The sequence below is a fragment of the Epinephelus lanceolatus genome, chromosome 13, assembly GCF_041903045.1.
Source record: "Epinephelus lanceolatus isolate andai-2023 chromosome 13, ASM4190304v1, whole genome shotgun sequence".
NCBI classification, from domain to species: Eukaryota; Metazoa; Chordata; class Actinopteri; order Perciformes; family Serranidae; genus Epinephelus; species Epinephelus lanceolatus.
The window spans coordinates 19,356,369-19,375,055 of NC_135746.1; the positions used below are offsets into that span (position 1 = coordinate 19,356,369).

The 18,687-nt window shown below is 40.8% G+C and overlaps 2 protein-coding genes across 3 annotated transcripts in view; one reads left to right on the plus strand and one right to left on the minus strand.

Moving 5' to 3' along the window:
• Positions 1-4,536: 4,536 nt before the first annotated feature.
• cep57l1 (centrosomal protein 57, like 1) lies at positions 4,537-10,171 on the minus strand. Of its 2 annotated transcripts, none has more exons than XM_033648256.2 (11): positions 9,989-10,171; positions 9,454-9,625; positions 9,157-9,345; positions 8,939-9,060; positions 8,636-8,740; positions 8,474-8,551; positions 8,089-8,178; positions 7,300-7,374; positions 6,939-7,201; positions 6,709-6,853; positions 4,537-5,107 (listed from the first exon to the last, which is right to left on the minus strand). In XM_033648256.2, the coding sequence occupies exons 1-11, from the start codon at positions 10,007-10,009 to the stop codon at positions 4,901-4,903; spliced, it is 1,467 nt and encodes a 488-aa protein (XP_033504147.2). In that variant the 5' UTR covers positions 10,010-10,171; the 3' UTR covers positions 4,537-4,900. The 2 variants fall into 2 exon arrangements, with proteins under 2 accessions (XP_033504147.2, XP_033504145.2); XM_033648254.2 differs by having other exon boundaries at positions 8,939-9,063; positions 9,989-10,170.
• A 1,591-nt stretch (positions 10,172-11,762) lies between these two features.
• sesn1 (sestrin 1) overlaps positions 11,763-18,687 on the plus strand; it is a 77,006-nt gene continuing 70,081 nt past the window's right edge. Inside the window, exons 1-2 of the mRNA XM_033648206.2 lie at positions 11,763-11,848; positions 14,281-14,600. Coding sequence (XP_033504097.1) covers positions 14,322-14,600 — 279 coding nt within the window. The 5' untranslated portion in view covers positions 11,763-11,848; positions 14,281-14,321. The remainder of the gene's footprint in view (positions 11,849-14,280; positions 14,601-18,687) is intronic.

An 18,687-nucleotide genomic window follows, 5' to 3' on the forward strand; every position in this document is an offset into this window, starting at 1 on the left:
TTCCCAGTAAATGTTTTGTTCCTTATAATCAATGTACTTCTTCAAATTAAAGCTGTTTATTTGTCTTTTTAGGGGAAAAGACAACCAGCCCTTTTGAACAACGATGAATCACTTAACACAGGGGTAGGCATCCTGTGGCTCTTTAACCCCTCTCTAGTGGCTCCGTGTGACTTTGACATAAACTTATAGGGAAGTGACTAAGGGTTATGTTTTTAACATTTTAATTTTAATTTATCAATGTTGTAGGCCTAAAGAAATTCTAACATTCTCCTTTTATAAAAAAGGGACACCTTGGGGCGTCGGTGGCTTAGTGGTAGAGCAGGCACCCCATGTACAAGGCCGTTGCCGCAGCGGCCCGGGTTCAACCCCAGCCTGTGGCCCCCTGCTGCATGCCACTCCCCCCCCCCGCCCCCCCCCCCCCCCCCCACGCTTGTCTGTCCCATCAAATAAAGGCTAAAAATGCCCCCCCAAACAAATCTTTAAAAAAAAGGGACGCCTTTATACCAAATTAAAAAAGCCTCGATAGCAGTGGCTAGTCTTGAGTCTCTCTAGCTGGTTAGGTATTGATGACAAATCCAAAAAAGTCTTGGAATAAAAGAGAATTTAGCTGTGAGTGGACAGATTTGTTTGCTTTGACTGCCAGCTCTGCAAAGTTAAAGTACCAAATAATCATAAATAGTGCCCTGCACAGTAGCCACCTTGTGATAAAACATATTAATAAATGCTCATTTAGACTACTATTATAGATTAATTTAAACTTATTAGGCTACGTTACCTTCATTATGAGGCTCAAAGCAGCTCCACACAGATTTGTTTAATTTTATTTTTGTTTAAAAATGGCTCTTTTGATGGTAAAGGTTGCCAGTTCCTGGCTTAACATGTACCACATTAAAACAAGATTGTTATGGAATTCAAAATGTTTACTGTACTGGTATTAGTCGATGCACCTATCCACCCCTATAAAAATTTCTAGGGATACCACTGCCACCAAGGAGGGTATGTTTTCAGTTTGGTTTGTCTGTTTGTCAGCAAGATTACAGAAACACTACTGACACTATTTTAATGAAACTTCGTGGAAGGATGTAACATGGGCCAAGGAAGAACGCATTAAATTTTGGACTAGATAGGAACCACGGGGCGGATACACAAATTAGATATTGGTCTTCATTTTCGTTAACACTGTGAGATAGGACACTGGGCTTTGGCATAGGTCTGTGCTCTCCAAGTGCCCCTCTGATTTTAATACCTGTAACTGGCTGAGGGACTTTGTTTCACCCCACTGTCTGCTTCACCTGCTCCTCTGTCTGCATGTGTTGATCAATATATTTGGAGTCTATTGGAAAAAAACACCAACATTATTTGGAGGCGTAATCAGATTCTTATTGACATACATTACTGACATTGTACATGCTGGACTCATCCTTACCTCGTCAGTCACCTCCCATCTTCATTATCTACCTGATAATCTAATGTAGTGGTTCACATTCATGGGTTTGGGACCCTCAGTGGGCCACAAAGATAAATCAGAGCGCTCACTGATAACTAATGGGAAACTGTTAGATATGATTATGTATATATTTTTAAGATTGTTCTAGAAAAGTACTTCATATTGTCACATCTTTGGTCATCTAAAAATCCCTCAAATGTCATGCCCACAAGGCCATAACCTCTGATGAGGAGGTGACAAGGAGACATCAGCCCAACAAGGTTGTGAATAACTGCTGTACCTGTTAATTAATGTAAAGGGTTTTGGTGACACTAGTGCCCCCCTTTGGCCATACACAAACTAATAGCCCTACAATCATCCACAGTTTGTCCACAGCCTTTCCTGAAGTCTAGTTTAATGAGTGCAGTAACACTTGAAGTGATAGCCTAGTTCTGTGGTGATAATTACTGTACACATCATATGTAGTATTATCTAGATGTTTACTACTTTCTCTCTATGATAACAACATGTTTTTGAAAGTGAAACAGGTACAAAGTTTATTGCAGCCATGTGACATTATTTGTTGTCATGTACTATTAATGGCCAAACAGGTCAGTGAAAGCCAAAACCAAAGACACCGCACCGTTGTTCAAAACAACCTGTTTGTTTTTTCACACAGAGTTTTTGCTCTCCTGACAGGACGCATGGTCAGTTTCCAAGGTCACAGCAAGGTTCTGCTCATGTAGCAAAAACTGAAGGAAGTGTTAGTGAGCACACTCAAGAATCACTGTCCGTACATTCTTGAACGATGTGTGTGTGTACAATATGTTTGTGCTGAGTGGACTGTTGTTCTTTCAGTGGCCCAGAGTCCTCAGCTGGCACCGTTTCCTAGAACCAGAGAGAGTTTCAGGGGAGAATGTTTTTTCGGACAAGCACGCCATAATTCCTCTCTCGTGTATCCATTAAAGAAACAATCTGCAACCCTGCACTTAGTATCTGCTGTTAATGGAGGTAGAAAAGCTTGTGCTGCTCTATCAGAAAATCTCTTACGGGGCCCTTCACTAAGAAGTGGAAAATGCTTTGGTCGGCCAACTTTTTAATAACAAATAACTTTGTATTCACAAACTAGGGACACTTTTTTTCTCCATGTCACCTTGTAACACTTAAAGGTCCAGTGTGTAGGATTCAGGGGGGTATATTGGCAGAGATGGAATATAATGTGGTAAGTATGTTGTCTTTAGGGTATAATCACCTGAAAATAAGAATCGTTGTGTTTTTGTTACCTTAGAATGAGCTGTTAATATGGGAGAGGGGTCCTCATCCACAGAGTCCGCCATGTTGCACCGCAATGTCTCTACAGTAGCCCAGACTGTACAAACCAACATCTATATAGGGCCATTCATATTTTTGTATTTTAGCAGCCCCTCTGCAACGAGCATTGTAAAAAAAAAACACTGATTTCTTAATGTTAAACGACATTTTTCAGTGCTTTTACCGGTTTAAATCACTGGGTCCTTTTTTTTGAGAAGCAGAGACCTCTGTGGATTATTTGTCTCCTGGTAACAACCTCCTAAATGTCTGGATCTTAAGCTATCAGAGGTTAAGTTAAAAAATAAAAAGGGAACAGAGTAGCAGGTGCTGGGCAGGCAACCCATTTCTGACAAGCCAAACCATGTAGGAAAAACACTGATCTGTAATGTCAAACTGCTTTATTCTGTGTTTTTACTGGGTTAAATGCCCTGGCCCATATGTTTTGGAGAAGAGACCTCTGTGGACAATGTGGCTCCCATTAAAAAACCCCGGACAATGAACACTAAAGGAATTCTAACCATGAGAAGTTTCAGCTGATTGCAATCTGCAATCCTCACCGTTAGATGTCACTATCTCCCTAAATCTTAGACACTGAGCTCTTAAAGAAATAGACTGCAGGCAAATGTGCTCCTTGCTCATTTGATTTTCTTTTACACTGTACATATCTTTATCTCACATCTGCCCAGCCCTCCTACACACGTTTCTCCGAACACACCACTGCTATTCAACACCAGGCAAACAGAGGGGTGTGCAGTCACAAGGTCTCACAACTGCATGGTCAGGCAAGATGTTGTATGTGGGCATGGAGGGGTCTTGACTTGCCACAGCTAACCTGATTGCTGTGTCCAGTCATGCTCTGTAATCTAATATGGGAGCACAGAGAAACAATACAATGGCCAGCCCAGTCCATTTAACCATGCCGTGAACTCCCGAGTCATGCCAAGAATACTAGGACGAAGCAATGTTGGCTAGATAATGAACTGAAAAGGCTGAATGCAGAGAGCAACAATAACAACCAGCTGTTTTCTTCTCCTGTGACCCAGAGCCTTGGACAGGGCAGTTCGGGATGTTTTGATTTTAGTTTTTATTGCAACAATTTGTGACTTAACAACCACAACAGAGCTGCTGGTACAGGGAGTGGCTGAGATTAACTCCAAGGTCAAAAATGGTTCTTGTGCATCAAAAATGTGACCTGATGAGACAATAAAAATGCTTACCGAGGCCTGATAATGAGGAGATAATGCAGGAATGTTGAGGCAGCTTCACATGTCGTTATTCGTACCATAAAAGGTGAGTGACTCAACAGAGCAAATATAAAAGCCCCAGCCATGCCAGAAATGTGTCATGTCATCTGACCAGTCTACAATTAAGGAGAGTAATAGCTATCAGGGTGAATTTAAGAGAATGGAGCTGTTTTGGCAGTGTGAAATAGCAAAATCCTGTGGCGAAAAGCAGTTCCTCCCACCAGTGTACAGTGATAAAAGCCACATCCGTTTGTCCTGTGGTCAGGGCTGCATTTACTCAGCTGTCCGGCCAGCTGCTTCAACAGTTTTCACAAAGCATTTGGTCCATCTCTTCTACAGACTGTGCAAAACAGTAGGAGCTTCATGCTCCATGCATCATTATAAAGTTATGTCTTATTATTATACGTGGTCTGTGAGGTAAGCCATCACATTTGTAAACAGACATAAGCTTAGCGCTGCCACCTAGTGGTTCTCTGTGTGAAGTACAAACTGCAGTGCAGAAAAAAATATTGGTGCTAGCAAGTAAAACATAAACAAAAATGTGGTGACAATATGTAGAGAGAATACATTTTATTAAAATTTAAAAAAAAAATAGAAGAAAGATTTCCTCAGCTTCATTTGATATTAGACAGGTGAAGGTCATGATTAATAAACTAAACACCATCTACCTGTGAAGGACCCTGTATGTGCAAGATTTCATTTAACTCAATCTCTCATAGCTTAATAAGTTTTATGAATATTAACAATTTTCCTGTGTAAAAACACAAAAACACTTTATTCCCTCTTTTCATTTGTTATCTAAAATGTCCAAGAGGCCATCTGAAAAGAGAAAAACAGGCTGCCAGGAACCAAGGGGAGTCTTGTGGTTAGGCCAGCTGTAGCATCAAAGCCCGTACACAGAAAGGTCTTTCAGAGAACCTCATGCTTCCCAGGAAAGGTCATCTTGATTTAGACTGTTCCTGAACTTCTGGGTCTCTCTGAGAAGCTGCAGGTTGTTGTGAGTGGTCCCACTTTTTTTACGTGTCTTCTTGGCCTTAACAGGAGAGGGAACAGGTGGCTTGATCCCACACAACTTCTTGGCTGTGTGTTCCTTGTCACATGGTTGGCTCTGGGTCAATTTATGGACCTGTGCAGGAGCCAAAGACAGACATTAAGGACAGAGATCAGCTGATGCTACAAACAGGTACTCAACACAGTTAAAGGGTAGCTTTGGTATTTTTTCAACCTGGGCCCTATTCTCCCATATTTTTGTGTGTAGGTGACTAATGGAGACAACTATTTTTCAAACTGGTCCACTATTGAGGCAGCAAAACAGGCTGCAATGTCAGGTTAACGCACAATTGTGTGCTGTCAATTTACATCCACTTAAAGTGATTTTTGTTGCCACTGACAGGCTCAGATTGTCATTCTAAGTGTCTAAAATGAAGAGGAACCCCAGAGAGACAGAAGTTTCTGCTAAAGCAAATGCAGGGTTCACACTGGATGCAAAAATGCAAAATGATTTGTTGCACAGCAGTTGCCTGGCTGTTCACACCAGAAGCGCATTTCTCTGCGCTGGTCTCCTTCTGCTCTCTACTCTGTTTAAATCACATGTAGAGTTCTGTCTCCATCTGCTTGTTTGTGTATGAGTGTGTGTGTGAGTGTGGATGTGAGTGTGGATGTGTGTGGCTCTGCACGTCTCTCTCACTCTCTGTTTAGACACAACCAAATATGTGGAAGCATGGGACACATGGTTTATCATTTATCATAGTTAGATAATTTATAACATATTTAATATACACTTGATATCATTTACAAAACATTTTCAGTGTGCATTCTTGCCCGATTTGCTTGTGGAAAAAACAGACCAGACGCTGACACCGTCCTTGCAGATCATGAACCGGCATGGGTGCTTGGTGTCTCACCACGTCCTGTGTGAACAGTCCAATTGCTTAACATGGGCACCAAAAGCTAGCGGGCAGCACTCCATGGAAGCCTGCCGTGCTCTGAAACGCTTTCCCATTCAGTGTGAACCTGGTGTAAGATCGTTTTTGTTTAACCAGAAACAGCCCTGAAATCGCTATCACCAAACCCACCAGACTTCATTCACATAAACATTAATTTTATCATCGTAAAACACACTTTGTTCAAAGTTGACAGAAACAAAATAAAACACAAAAATCATTTTGCTTATCTTTCTACTGTTCCAACAATCAACAACTCTGGTTTGGTTGATATAAACCCCAAATTTTCATCCAGTTAAATCTGAAGATATGCTGGCTCTATATGCACTAAAATGACTGTTTATTTAAAAAGAGTCTGGTGTGTTTGCCGATGGCGGTTTGGGGCTGTTGCTGGTTGAACAAAAAAGCTTTTACTTAACAAAAAGGCCTGTCTCTGTAAGGATCCTTTCTGTAATGTTTTCAGACACTTAGAATAATAATCTGAGCCTGTCAGTGGCCAAAACAAGCACTTGTAGTGGACGTAAATTGATGGTGCATAAATGTTTTAAGTGGTTACACTGCAGCCTGTTTGGCCGCTGCCAGCTGGAGCGCTCTCGCTCAATACTGGAGATATTAAAAAAAAAAAAGATGTTTCCATCTGTCAGACACAAAAACATGGAAACAAAGGGTCCAGGATGAAAAATACTTAAGTTACGATTTAAATTACTGCCTGTAAATGAGGCAAGAAATTGTGACCATCTTTTCAAACGTATCTCTGGATTGTACTGATTCATGGTTCACATACCCTCTGCTGGTGTTTGCGGAGCTTAGTGATCTGAGCTCCCTTCTCCTCCATCCTGGCAACCAACCTCCCCAGTTCACTCTGCAGGTCCTGCTTCTGCTCGCGATCTTGGGTTGCATCTATCTGGTGCACCAACTCCTGATGCTCACTGTGGAAAATAAACACAGACACAGATTACTAAATGTGTAACAGAAAAAGTAATACAAAACAATTAATAAAACAATCTCACTCACAAGCTCATTTGTCCTAGCTCATCCTGCAGAGCCAAGAGCAGGTCGGACAGCGAGCCCAGTGACTGATCTGCTCCTTTGGGCTCTTTGTCAGGCTTGTGACAAGTGGTGGAAGATGGAGCCAAGCACTTTTGGAGGCTTTTCTTGGCTGCACAACCAGGCTTGTGCAGCGCACTCACTCTTTCACACAGCTGGGGCTGATGGTGCTTCATCATGTGGAGTATACTTTGTACGTTGGCGTGGACTGAATGGCTTGGGCTTGTCGACTGTGATAGGTAGGGAAAAACAATGTAAATCAAAAGGAATCAAAACAAGGGAAAGAGTTAATGATAGTACACGGTTTCTGGAGTTAGTGCTGACTTACTGTTCCTGCAACAAAGGGGAATTTTTTGTGTCTTAGGCCGCTTGGTGATGCCAGCTCATTCTGTGTGGAGGTTTTCTGAGGTAGAAGAAAGCTTTTATCACTGCTATGTGCGAACAAATATTTTTCTCGTCAACTCAATACAGGCAGTCATTTTACTTTATCAATAAGACGTCGTGCCCACCAATGAGTTTTTTCCTGAGGCCAGTGTGTTTTTTAAATTTTTGCAATGGCAGCACAGTGTATTTACACTACACTATTAACGCCAGAAGTGTGATGAGGAGCTGAGTATCTGTTGTGTGCTTTGCGCAGCCCGTTGGGTGCTTCTTTTCCGCTGAGAGTTGAGTTTAACTTTGGCTAAACTCTGCGCTAATCACTGTCATTTTTTACCCGGCTGATCAGTCACAGTGGAGGAGGGACAAATACCACAAAGACCAACAGCTGACATGTTCAAGTGCTGAACAAAAACACTGGAGAAGAAATATGTTAATACACTGTATACATAGTAATATATGTTCCCACTCATGAACCCACACAGACTGGCGGATCTGGCCTCTCTCCCTACATGCTTTAGTGTTCCTGTCATCCAGAGCAAGTTCTCCACCTTGTGCCTACGTGTTTACTTCCATAATTATTCCATATCATAGCAGCAACCAAAGCATCTCTGCTTAAAAAATGCTGTGCCTCCAAAGCACTCTCAAGTGCTCCCAGCTGGGTATTTTCTGAGGGGCATCTGGTGTTTTCAGCTGGTAAAAAACACCCTTTGGTGAACACAGGGTCTCAGAAAAATACCTTGGTGGTCTTTTTTGTTTTCTTCTTTGGCTTTATTTCTTCAGTAGTTGGCACAGACAATAGAAGGTTGATATCCAACTCCTTTTGCAGCTGTGGACATGGCAACAACAACAACAAGATTAAAGTCAGTCTTTTTTCCTTTTCAATATTCTTTGTTGCCATTATGCTATCATTAGAAAGTTAGTCTCATGTAAACCCTCTAGAGATCATTTAATAGAAAGTAAAAGTTATGGAATTTTGTCATTTAAAAAATACTGCTTATTTTTTCCGCATTTATTGCAAAATATTGGCATGTTGGGGTAAGGACATTAAATAACAAAGTGAAATTGTGGGTTCTTGTGTCATTGTTGAGCTTATCCAAAAAGCACAGTGCATGTGGACTGACCTTGTCGGCTTTCTCCTGCACAAGTTTACGTTCATGCTCTTCTTTCAGTAGTTTTTGCTCCAGAATGGCAAGCTTTGCCTGGAAGCAAAATTGCATTGAAATAATAATCTTACCATTAAGCTTGTGATGATTAGTGTTCAGACCAATAAAACTGTGACTTACCTCTGCTAGACTTTGGGTCCTACTCAATTTGAGACACTCTGATTCAAGTTTCTCCAGCTTCTCCCGCTGAGACTGGGTGTTTGAGCTACTTGGCTGTAGTGAAGCCTGGTGAGGAGGTAAACAGAGATTATATGGCAGTTAAGAAACATGCATTTATGACGCTTAAGTACATTCAGATATGCTAGAAAGTAACTGAATGATTTCAGACTATAATTTCTCTTTATAGTGTTATAGGATCTACTTTTACATAAAGTTTTTTTTTAATGACTTGTGTGTCTTTCAGTTTGCAGCCTTTTGGAGTACCTGATTCTCCATGAGGGCATTCCTCTCCTTTTTAGCATTTTCAACCATCTTCCTCATGTAGTCCAGCTGCTTCTCCAGAACCTTACAACGAGCCTCTGCAGACTGCAGCTTCGAGTCCAGCTCTGCTGTTGTAAACACAGTGACAACTATCAAAAAACACCTACAGGAAAGACCTCACATTTGCAATGGCTTCTGCCTTTGCAACCCACATCACTTACCTTTCTTGCCAGAGTTATCTGTCTCAGGCAGGCTGGCTGCTGGTTGACAGGGCACCGTGTAAGATGCTGTGACCTGCTGATGCCTCTGGGCATCGTGAGAGTACTGACTGTAACTCTTCTCGGCTTGCTTCCTTTCCAGCTCTAACCGCCTGATTTTCTCCTGGAGGGTCTTCAGTGCATCAACAACAGCTGAAGAGGAGTTAAAAGAACAGAAAGACATACCTGGTAACTGCAGCAGAAGGTAGCCATAACAACACTAACTGAGACAAGAAGCTTGACATAATGGATGTGCAATACCTATGCTGTCAATATTAGGTTTGGTTTGAGACACCCGAGGGCTGGTCATCTGTGGGTCCACACTGACGGATGACTGGGCAGGGAACTCCAGCTGTCTTGCTACTGGTAGTATCCTGTCTGGAGGCTGATAATAACTCCCAATGTAACTGTTTTTGGAGGGTGAATCTAAAGTCTAAAGACAAAAGGAGGTTGAAACTAGTTGATTAATTATTCAGTCTATAAAATTAAAGACAGTATAATAAAAAGCCCATTAAAAAGTTATGCCCAAAAAAGTTATACCTTTATGCTCCGACCAACTTTAAGAGTTACACCAGTGAAAACGAACCGTTTTGTTGACAAATAACGTTAAGATACCTAGTCATATTAGTATAAAGCAGTAATAACATTTGCAGCCGTTCTCTCGTAAGTTAAGATAAATCAACGTACGAAAACCTACAGAAAAGCTCGGTCAGATAACCTAGCAGCTAACAGTAAACAATGCTAATGCTAACGTGTTAGCCACATTCAAAGCTAACGGCTGATTTGCGAACGTTACCTGATCGTGATAAGCCTCCATCTTGTGTCGGTGAGGTAAATACTCGTTTCGAAACCAAGCATATGTTAATATGTAATGTTTTCAGACTGTTTATGTTTTTATGTAGCTAACTGACTTCTTGTGCGACTCAGTTGTTCTGTCGCCACCAGGAAGTCCGGACTTTTTAAATTTCCCTCCTCTTTGCTGCTGTCATCACAGTGGTTCCGCCTGCGCACTGTTTACTCCTCCACATCCCCAATCAGTGTCCAGATTCCAGACTTTACCACAGATACTTATATCTGATGTAGGATTTGTCAGAGGCAGCACCTGACACTTTGATATAATTTGAATAAAAGGAAAAAAAATAAATTGATCATAAAATGAGCTCACCTAAAAACAATTTGGGCCTACACACACCACTGAGGGACACATTTTAGAAAGATAAAATTACAATGCTGAAATATAGCCTACAAAATTAATTCAGATTACATGTTCAAAAGAATTTGATACAAACTTACATGCTGAAAAGTACACTTGGATACACTTACCCTTCAAGAAATACTAAAACCAATCCAAAATCAGCTTTTATGGATTAGAAGTATTTTTGTCTGGTTTGGTTTGAATAATGACTAACTAGTCAACATTAATATTAGGCCTATTTGATTTCCACACAATTTGCTGTAAAAGTAACTAAAGGTCTTATTTTTAGAATGTAAATGTTAGATAGATAGATAGATAGATAGATAGATAGATAGATGGGGGGGGGGGCTGTTTTCTCACACTGTTAATCTTGTTTCATCACTAACATGGAAAATGTGACCATTTTCCATTAACCACACACACTTCCCCCAAAACACACAGGATGTGACCTCAGCATCTGCAGTGGTAGCTATGGTTTTGATTAACATATGTGATTTAAATAGAACCCCTCTGGGTCTGTGAAATAGGAAGTTGGAATATGTCATATTATGTGGAGACATGACCAATTTCTACTAAAAAATATATTGTTTGAGCCATTTTTTCTGATCACCGATGAGTTATTTTTGGTTAGTAAAGTGTCTGTAACCAAATAAATCAATCATCACCCAGTAAACATTTGCACAGCAGTATGCAAATAGCCTGCTGCAGCTGAAGGCAACGTGTCTGCTGTGTGGCAGGTGTGCTGCATTAAGAGAAAGCACATATTTACTGCAGAATTTAAGATGGCATTTGCTTTGCCTGCAGATTTGTGCTTTTTTATGTAGTTTGGGGCTTTCTGTTTTCTCATTTCACAAAAATCGTTGATGTCCCAAACACAGACATGCATTACATGGCATACAAGAATCCAATGTTAACTTGTTTGAGACAATTTGACATATTGGTATTGATAGTTGTGTGCTCACATTCATTAACAGGCATTGGCCGTTTCAATGTGTAGTGTGGCAGTTTAATTAAATATAAATTAGGTTAAATACAACAAGAATTAAATGGACATGTACAGTATCCCCCCTTTTCCTACTCTTCCTAGAGTTCTCTGTTATTTCTGATAAACAAGAAAGGGGGGGGGGGGGGGGGGGCTGCTTCTCGCGAAATGTATGATGGGAGATGTAGGTCTGTAGTGCTACCCTTCAAAACAAAGAGCGAACGAGGGGAATGCAACTCCCATAAAGCCTTCCCCCGCGTGCTCGGCAGCTCCTCTCCAACTAATCATCTGCCAGAATCCACACGCCACCGCCCTAGAATGCCCACGGACCCCTCTCATTGGCCAGCCCGCGCTGCCAATCAAATGTTTACCCTGAAGTTGTTGCCTCCTCTTGTTTCTACCCAGGGACTAACGTTACTGGTCACTGCTGTGGCAAGACGTCCCGTAGCAGAAGACCTGCACCAAAGAATGTGGATAAAGTGAGTATTTGAGAATGACACTCGTTGTTTTTGGTCCACAGTGACAGGTTCGTGTGTGGGAATGTTTTTTTTGCCGCGGCTGTGTCAGACTTTACTGGTGTCTTTGTTAACGGGCAGCTTGAAAAGCCTTGACACGAAAGGAAGCCAGGGAGAGATTGAATGGACCCACTAACTGACAAGTTGCGTATTTGTTCATTTTCAGTCATGACGTGCCTAAAATGTATATTAAAAGTCATTAACCATCAACCAGCGTGGGTTTATTGTCGTTTGGAAACGCTATGTGGCAGTGACACTTAAACTGCCAGACTATGGGGGCTTGTAACATCAGTAAATACTCTGTACTTTAACCAGGCTCTTTTCTTGGAAGTTGGTAACAGACCAAATATTAGTATTACAGTTTTCAGCATGATGTGGGTTTAAATCTCTGCACTCCTGCCACGGGCTGACAGATACAGGCTTTGATATCAATATTTTAAGAGATCAGATAACTGATAGATGTATCGTCTGATATTTGGGTCGGGCTATGTGATGCAAGACACCATGTATATACCATGTATATATGGAGTTTGTCATTTTTTGCCATTTATACTGTTGTATCTGCCCTATCAGTATAGGGCTGGGCAACATATGATATTGTCAGGGGCGCAGGGGACAGTCCCCTTCAATGTTTAGCACGTGCATTTGTCCCCCACTCTCCTATAAAATCATGAAGTAGCAGACAAACATAAAGACATTTGCACCATAAATTAATACAGAAAATTCACAAATTGGTGCATAAAAATTCACCAGAATGCAAGATATCAAGTGTGTGTTTCTCCAAATTTTGTGCCAGAGTACCCTCAATTTCATGTGTGTCCCTGCAATGTTGAAACAAAACTTATGCCCTTGGATATTGTGATGTAAGACTAAATATCCTCTTAGATGTTGGTAAGTATAGGGCTGGGTGATATGTTCTGATATCTCAGTACCCAATGTATATCTCAATATTTTAAATCTCCTCAAAAGCTCTTCATCAGCGCTAGGACTGGGAAACCAAAATGAACATAACAATATTTTTGATAAAATACCCTCTCTGATGCGACTTAGTTGTAGGGATGAGTCTGACTATTGTTTTTCCCCCCAGAAAATATTAATACAGTGAGATTTTTTATCAATAACCATCAATAATGTGGATATATAACGACTAAGTGGGTTAAGTCAAGCATTTAAACAAACAGAAAAGTCTGGTAAATTGATGCATTTATATGGTTTTACTGTAATTCAGCCTTTAAAATGATGGGAAAACACCATTTATACCTTATCACGATACAATATCCAAAATCTAAGCTGATATATAGTCTCATATCTTGATAACGATAAAATATCTTTATATTGCCCAGCCCTAATTGTAAGTGTTCTGTCTTTTCCTGGTTTTAAAAGCTGCGTTATAGTAAAATAATATTTTTTTTTAACTTTGCCTTTAATGATTGTTATTTATCAAAAATCTCATTGTCTTTATATTTTGTGAAAGCAACTGTCAGCCCCACAGTACCGTTGAAATATCGATATCAAAATATTTGTTAAAAAATGTTGTGATATTTGACTTTCTCCGTATCATCCAGCCCGTTATGAATGTCATATTGGTGTTCAGTGTGATCAGTGTCACGCATCATTAAGTCTCTGAAGCAATATTGAATTTTTATATGATTTTTGCATCATTGTGATGAAACACCTTCATTAGTCAGGTATTTAACTTGCTGGATTATTTAAAAACTGACATTCCTGTCTCGTTATTTTATCTGTAAACTGTTTATCATGTGTTTTCAAGAAGATGGCCTTCATCACATTGTATATTGCTATTTAAAAATACACAATAGACAGAGGATTTATCTATATTGCTCATCTCTCTTACTGATCAAACATTTTATACAGTTTAAAAATAAACCTGCTCTCCAGTGGACAAAGATTGTAGTTGAAGTTGGCTTCACACCTTTGGCATTTTTGCACAGCAATTTCTTGTTACTTATCAGCTGATAATGCTCATAAGACAAGAGATAAGATAAGATAATCCTTTATTGGTCCCAGAGCAGGGAAATATGCACTGTTACAGCATCAAAGGGGATGGTGCAAAACGAGGAGCATCAGTAAAAAATATAAAGCATATAAAAGTAAAAAAGCCAAATATAATAAGTAGACAGACTGAATTAGACAGATTGAATTCACATCCGTGTATGTATGAAGGATAGATATAGTACATACCAGTATATTTGTGATGAGCTAATGTCAGGCAATAGTACTGGCTGACCAATTTGTCAGTTGCAGTGCTGTTTGACACTGAATGATATTATAGGTGCGTGCCCACCCAAGATTTTTCTTGGGATTATTATTGAAAACACTATTAAATATTGCTTTTTATGCTGTGATGTAAAAATACACTGTTTCATGTGTTATAGCCTGTTGTAAGACAGCACAAACGTTAGTCCTACATCAAAAGATGGACGTGCAGGACCAGGAGACTCTGGGAAGATGGGACGGGCTGGGCAGCCGGGATGCCATCTCCAGAACTGAAGCCATGGACAACATCTGCCAGAACGTCATGAGGAAGGTGGAAGTCATCAGGCCCATACCATCGCTGGCCCCGTCACCCCCGGCCTCGGGTAGCCCTCCTAACAGTGACCTGAATAACACCCTGGCTCACCTCCTCATGCTGTCCAAACGGTGTCCCTTTGATGACGTCAGGGAGCGGTGCGTTCGACTCCTGCAGGGCGTCCAGGTAGGAGATTCATACAGCTTATAATGGGAGTCTGGTGAGCTCCTTGTTGTAGGTTGTATTAAGCTGCAGCAGGCTGTCATGTCCTCCCATACTGGTGCTTATTGTTCTGCTGCCATCTGCTCCTCTCTTCACCTCTTCATAAGCATTGCAAACATTGTGGTTGAGTCAGAATGTCGTCGAGGCCCAGTGCATGTTTAGTCAAGTGGATTACATTCATTGACACAATGAGACACCATGAACTCATTAACACTTAACACACTACAAGAGCAAAGGATTTATCAAATCCAGCCCTTCAACCACATCCTCACAGAAGAGCAAGAATTTGTACAAATAATTGAACTCGTATGGGTGTAATATTACAAGGAATGGTGCTGCTGGCTGAAGGGAAGACATCACACCGACCAGTGGTCTGTCTCAACCAACTGCTGTCATAAACGTCATATCCTTCTATCAGCTAAAATCACAATGTCAGCACTATCAGTATGCCATGCAGTTTTGGGTGTTATTGCAGATGTGGTGAGGTGTAATTTGGATTCAGGTCACAGCATGTTGCTGATTCTGTATTCATGTTTTTGTCGAATCTTTCTGAACCAACCTGATTGTCTGATCACGACTAACACTCACTTAATGTTGGCACTAAAGCCTTTTGGATTTATTATATTTTTCCACCAAAAATTGTCCTTATTTAGTTGCAGAAAACAGAATATCAGATTTATCCCAGCTTTAGCGTGGTGTTAGCTGCGGCCTGTTCCACTTAATGAGTCCTCTAATGACAAACAAGACTAAGCCCAACAACTTTTGATGGCCTGACATGTTGTTATTCCGAGGAAATAGACTGTTTGGCAGTGGCATTAATTCCTGTTTGTGTGGAAGTGTTTTTTGGAAGATGGAGGAGAGGGGCAGAGAGAGATGAGAGAGGGAGAAAGCTGCTTTGCGGGTTTAGCAGTGCACCACAGTACACACACCGTCTGGTATTTTTGAATTATGCTAAGCTGCATTTGCTTTGGGCTCGCCAAAGGGTGCATTTATGAGCCCAATGTGGCAGCTCATGTCGCTCTGGTCCCACGATGGAAGACCTCCCCCCACTGAACAACACACACACACACCTTTCTCACATTGTCAGGAATGGAAGGGGGTAAGGAAGGGGGGTCTCGGACTCAGACAGACCTCTAATTCCAGCAGATCCACTGATTAAAGACAAAATCTTTGAAAGCACAGACAGTCCTTTCCTCATGGCAACCCCCCTCCTTCAGAAGAGGAAGGCCTGGTGAGAATAATGTCTCTTAATACCCCCATGGCTTGCAAAAATTTAGCCTGGAACAAATTTCTGCAAGTTTATTGCTCCAGTGTGCATCCCCACAGTTTATTTTGTCATCTGTGAAAGCAAATCCAATATATATATATATATATATATATATATATATATAGACCTATTATAGACCTATTATGCTAATTTTCAGGGTTTTACTTGTATCTTGGGTTTCTACTGGAACATGTTTACATGATTTAATGATCAAAAAAACACTTAATTTTTCTCATACTGTCTGTGCTGGAACACCTGTATTTACTGTCTTTCTGAAATGCTCTGTTTTAGCACCTGTCTCTTTAAGCCCCCCCTCCTTGAAAATGCCCAGTCTGCTCTGATTGGTCAGCGTTTACAGGTGTGTCTCATCTGCTCTCTCTCTGTCACCGTTGCCCACTGTAGCGAGTGAGATGAATCTGCTATCAGTCTGCTCACAGACAGACTGATAGCTGATCAAATGATAAAGATCAAAAAAGATAAACACACATACACAGTGGGATGATTGTGATTTAAACAGCTATCTGTGCAGATGACTTTGTACTAAACAGCGACAGAAATAGACTTGGACTGTAAAAAAAAAACAAAAAAAAACAGGGGTCTCTAGTTACCACGGTGATGACTGTAACCTTTTGCCGAAGTCTAAATTGAAAATGTGGCGTGACTGTTTAATTTCTGTTGAGCAACAGTTGTCAAAAGTGTGGAGTGTCAAGCATAAATCAGCTTTAATAGAGAAAAGCAGCACATTCTACCATAAAATATCACCAATAAAAGCTTCTTAACCAAAATCTTCATAACCAGTCAGGGAGAAATTAACAACATTGGCAACCACGATTACTTGTTTCTCCTACATTATCATGTAGCTACATGTACATTAGCTGTGTACTTGCAGCTAGAGAATGACTGTTACAGAGAATTGTTCTCTTTTTACCCTAAAATAAATCCCAATTAAAAGTTTTTAAACCAAAATTTTAAAAACTGGACATTTTCCTCCGGACTTAAGTTTCAAAATTGGGGAGAAAATAACAGCCTCAGCAACAAAGATTAGCTTTCCCGTTTCCTTGACGTTAGCATGTAGCTACATCTAGCATTGGAGGCTACCTAATATTAACACTTGCAGAAGTATACCTGGAGCAGATGACAATATATAAAGAAATCCGTCATGAAAATTAGTTTGTTTAATCCATAAACAAAGTTTAAAAAACGAGTGGTTTTATGGGTGTTTTGTGTACTAGACTATTTCCTGGCCCGATGCAGTAACTTCCTGAAGTGTCTACTGGTTGCCATGAAATCTTGTGGTGAGAGCAAGGTATCAGGACTTCACCTTACACCTTACTTTTTTAAAAAATGTTTTAGTTTTCTTTGGATAGAGCAAGGCTAGCTGTTTCTTTGTTTTTAAGCCTTTGTGCTAAGCTAAGCTAACAGGCAGCTGGCTTTAGCCTTATATCAGTGGACAGTTATATGAGTGGATTTGATCTTCTCATCTAACGCTGGGCAAGACAGCAAGTAAGTGTATTTCCCAACATGTCAAACAGTTGTGACGAACTATTAAAACAAGTGTTCTAACACGTGCGCATGGACTTGGATATTTTATCCTTCGCTCTACACAGGAGCAAGGGCATATCATTCTTGTTCTAGATCCAGTTATAGTTGAGGACTCCTATATATATTATGATATGATAGAGATTCAGAAATGTCTCTCCCTCTCTGGTCCCAGCAGTTACCTCACTTGCCTTTCATACTATCTGAGTCATTGCTTTTTTTTTCAGGCACCCTGTGAATATGCAGTTCAAGCTGTGTTCACAGTTAAAGGAATGGGCCTCAGTGTTTGCTGTGTAATGTTGCCCCAATATTTCTGTGGTAAGGGTTACGGGGTCACAGCTCAAAATAGGGCTCTGTGTGCGCTTGCCAGGGAGGGGTCGGGTTCCCATAAGCTGTCCTTCTGTGAGGATCTGCTGGAGTGAATGCAAGAGGGTCAAAATCACTTACCTGGGCAATTCTGCATGTGGTCAACGTGCACGGACACAGTCAGAGGATCATCGCGGATCTGGTCAAGGTGGCTGACCTCGCTGAGCTTTATTGATCTAATGCATATAGGAGCACAGGATAACGATGGGTGAAGACAAATGCACACACATGCCAAGAGAGACAATAGTAAGTGTTTGTTCTGAGTCTATGAAAGGGGTGGGCAGAGTCCATCGTCCCTCTCTCTCTCCGGTCACCATGTTCCCTCGCTGGATGAAAGGCGCCCAGTCTTGGGCGGCTGGACAGACAGAGAGGGGTTTCTTTGTGTTATGTAATTACTCCATTGTGTTAGCCCTCTACCCTAACTTGAATTAAGAGCCACTCTCAAAAGATCAACCTGTTCTTGTGATGCGGGCAGATTCCAGAGACTTTGTCCACATCCACAGCTGACAGAGATGAAATTATGTACTAAGAATGTACGGTAAATACCAAATGGACTTAGTGTCTCTTTAAATTTGATTCAGTCCACCTCTGAGTACATATGGTGAACAGGCTGTCCAGTCCATTTTACGTCTTTTTTTCACTACTTAATCTCAGTTTCATCACAAGACTGCAGATTTTTTTTATTCATTTTCTAACCAGGAAAAGCCCCTTTGAGATTAAAAATCAGCAGCACATTAAACATAGTTGCAGACAAACAACATGTAACAGTTACAGACACTTTGCAAACAGACAGCAAGAGTAATTTCTTGTGAAAATGTCACAGATCCTAGACAGAAGCTTTCACCATTTCTCAGACAGATAAAATTACTTAAGAAGAAA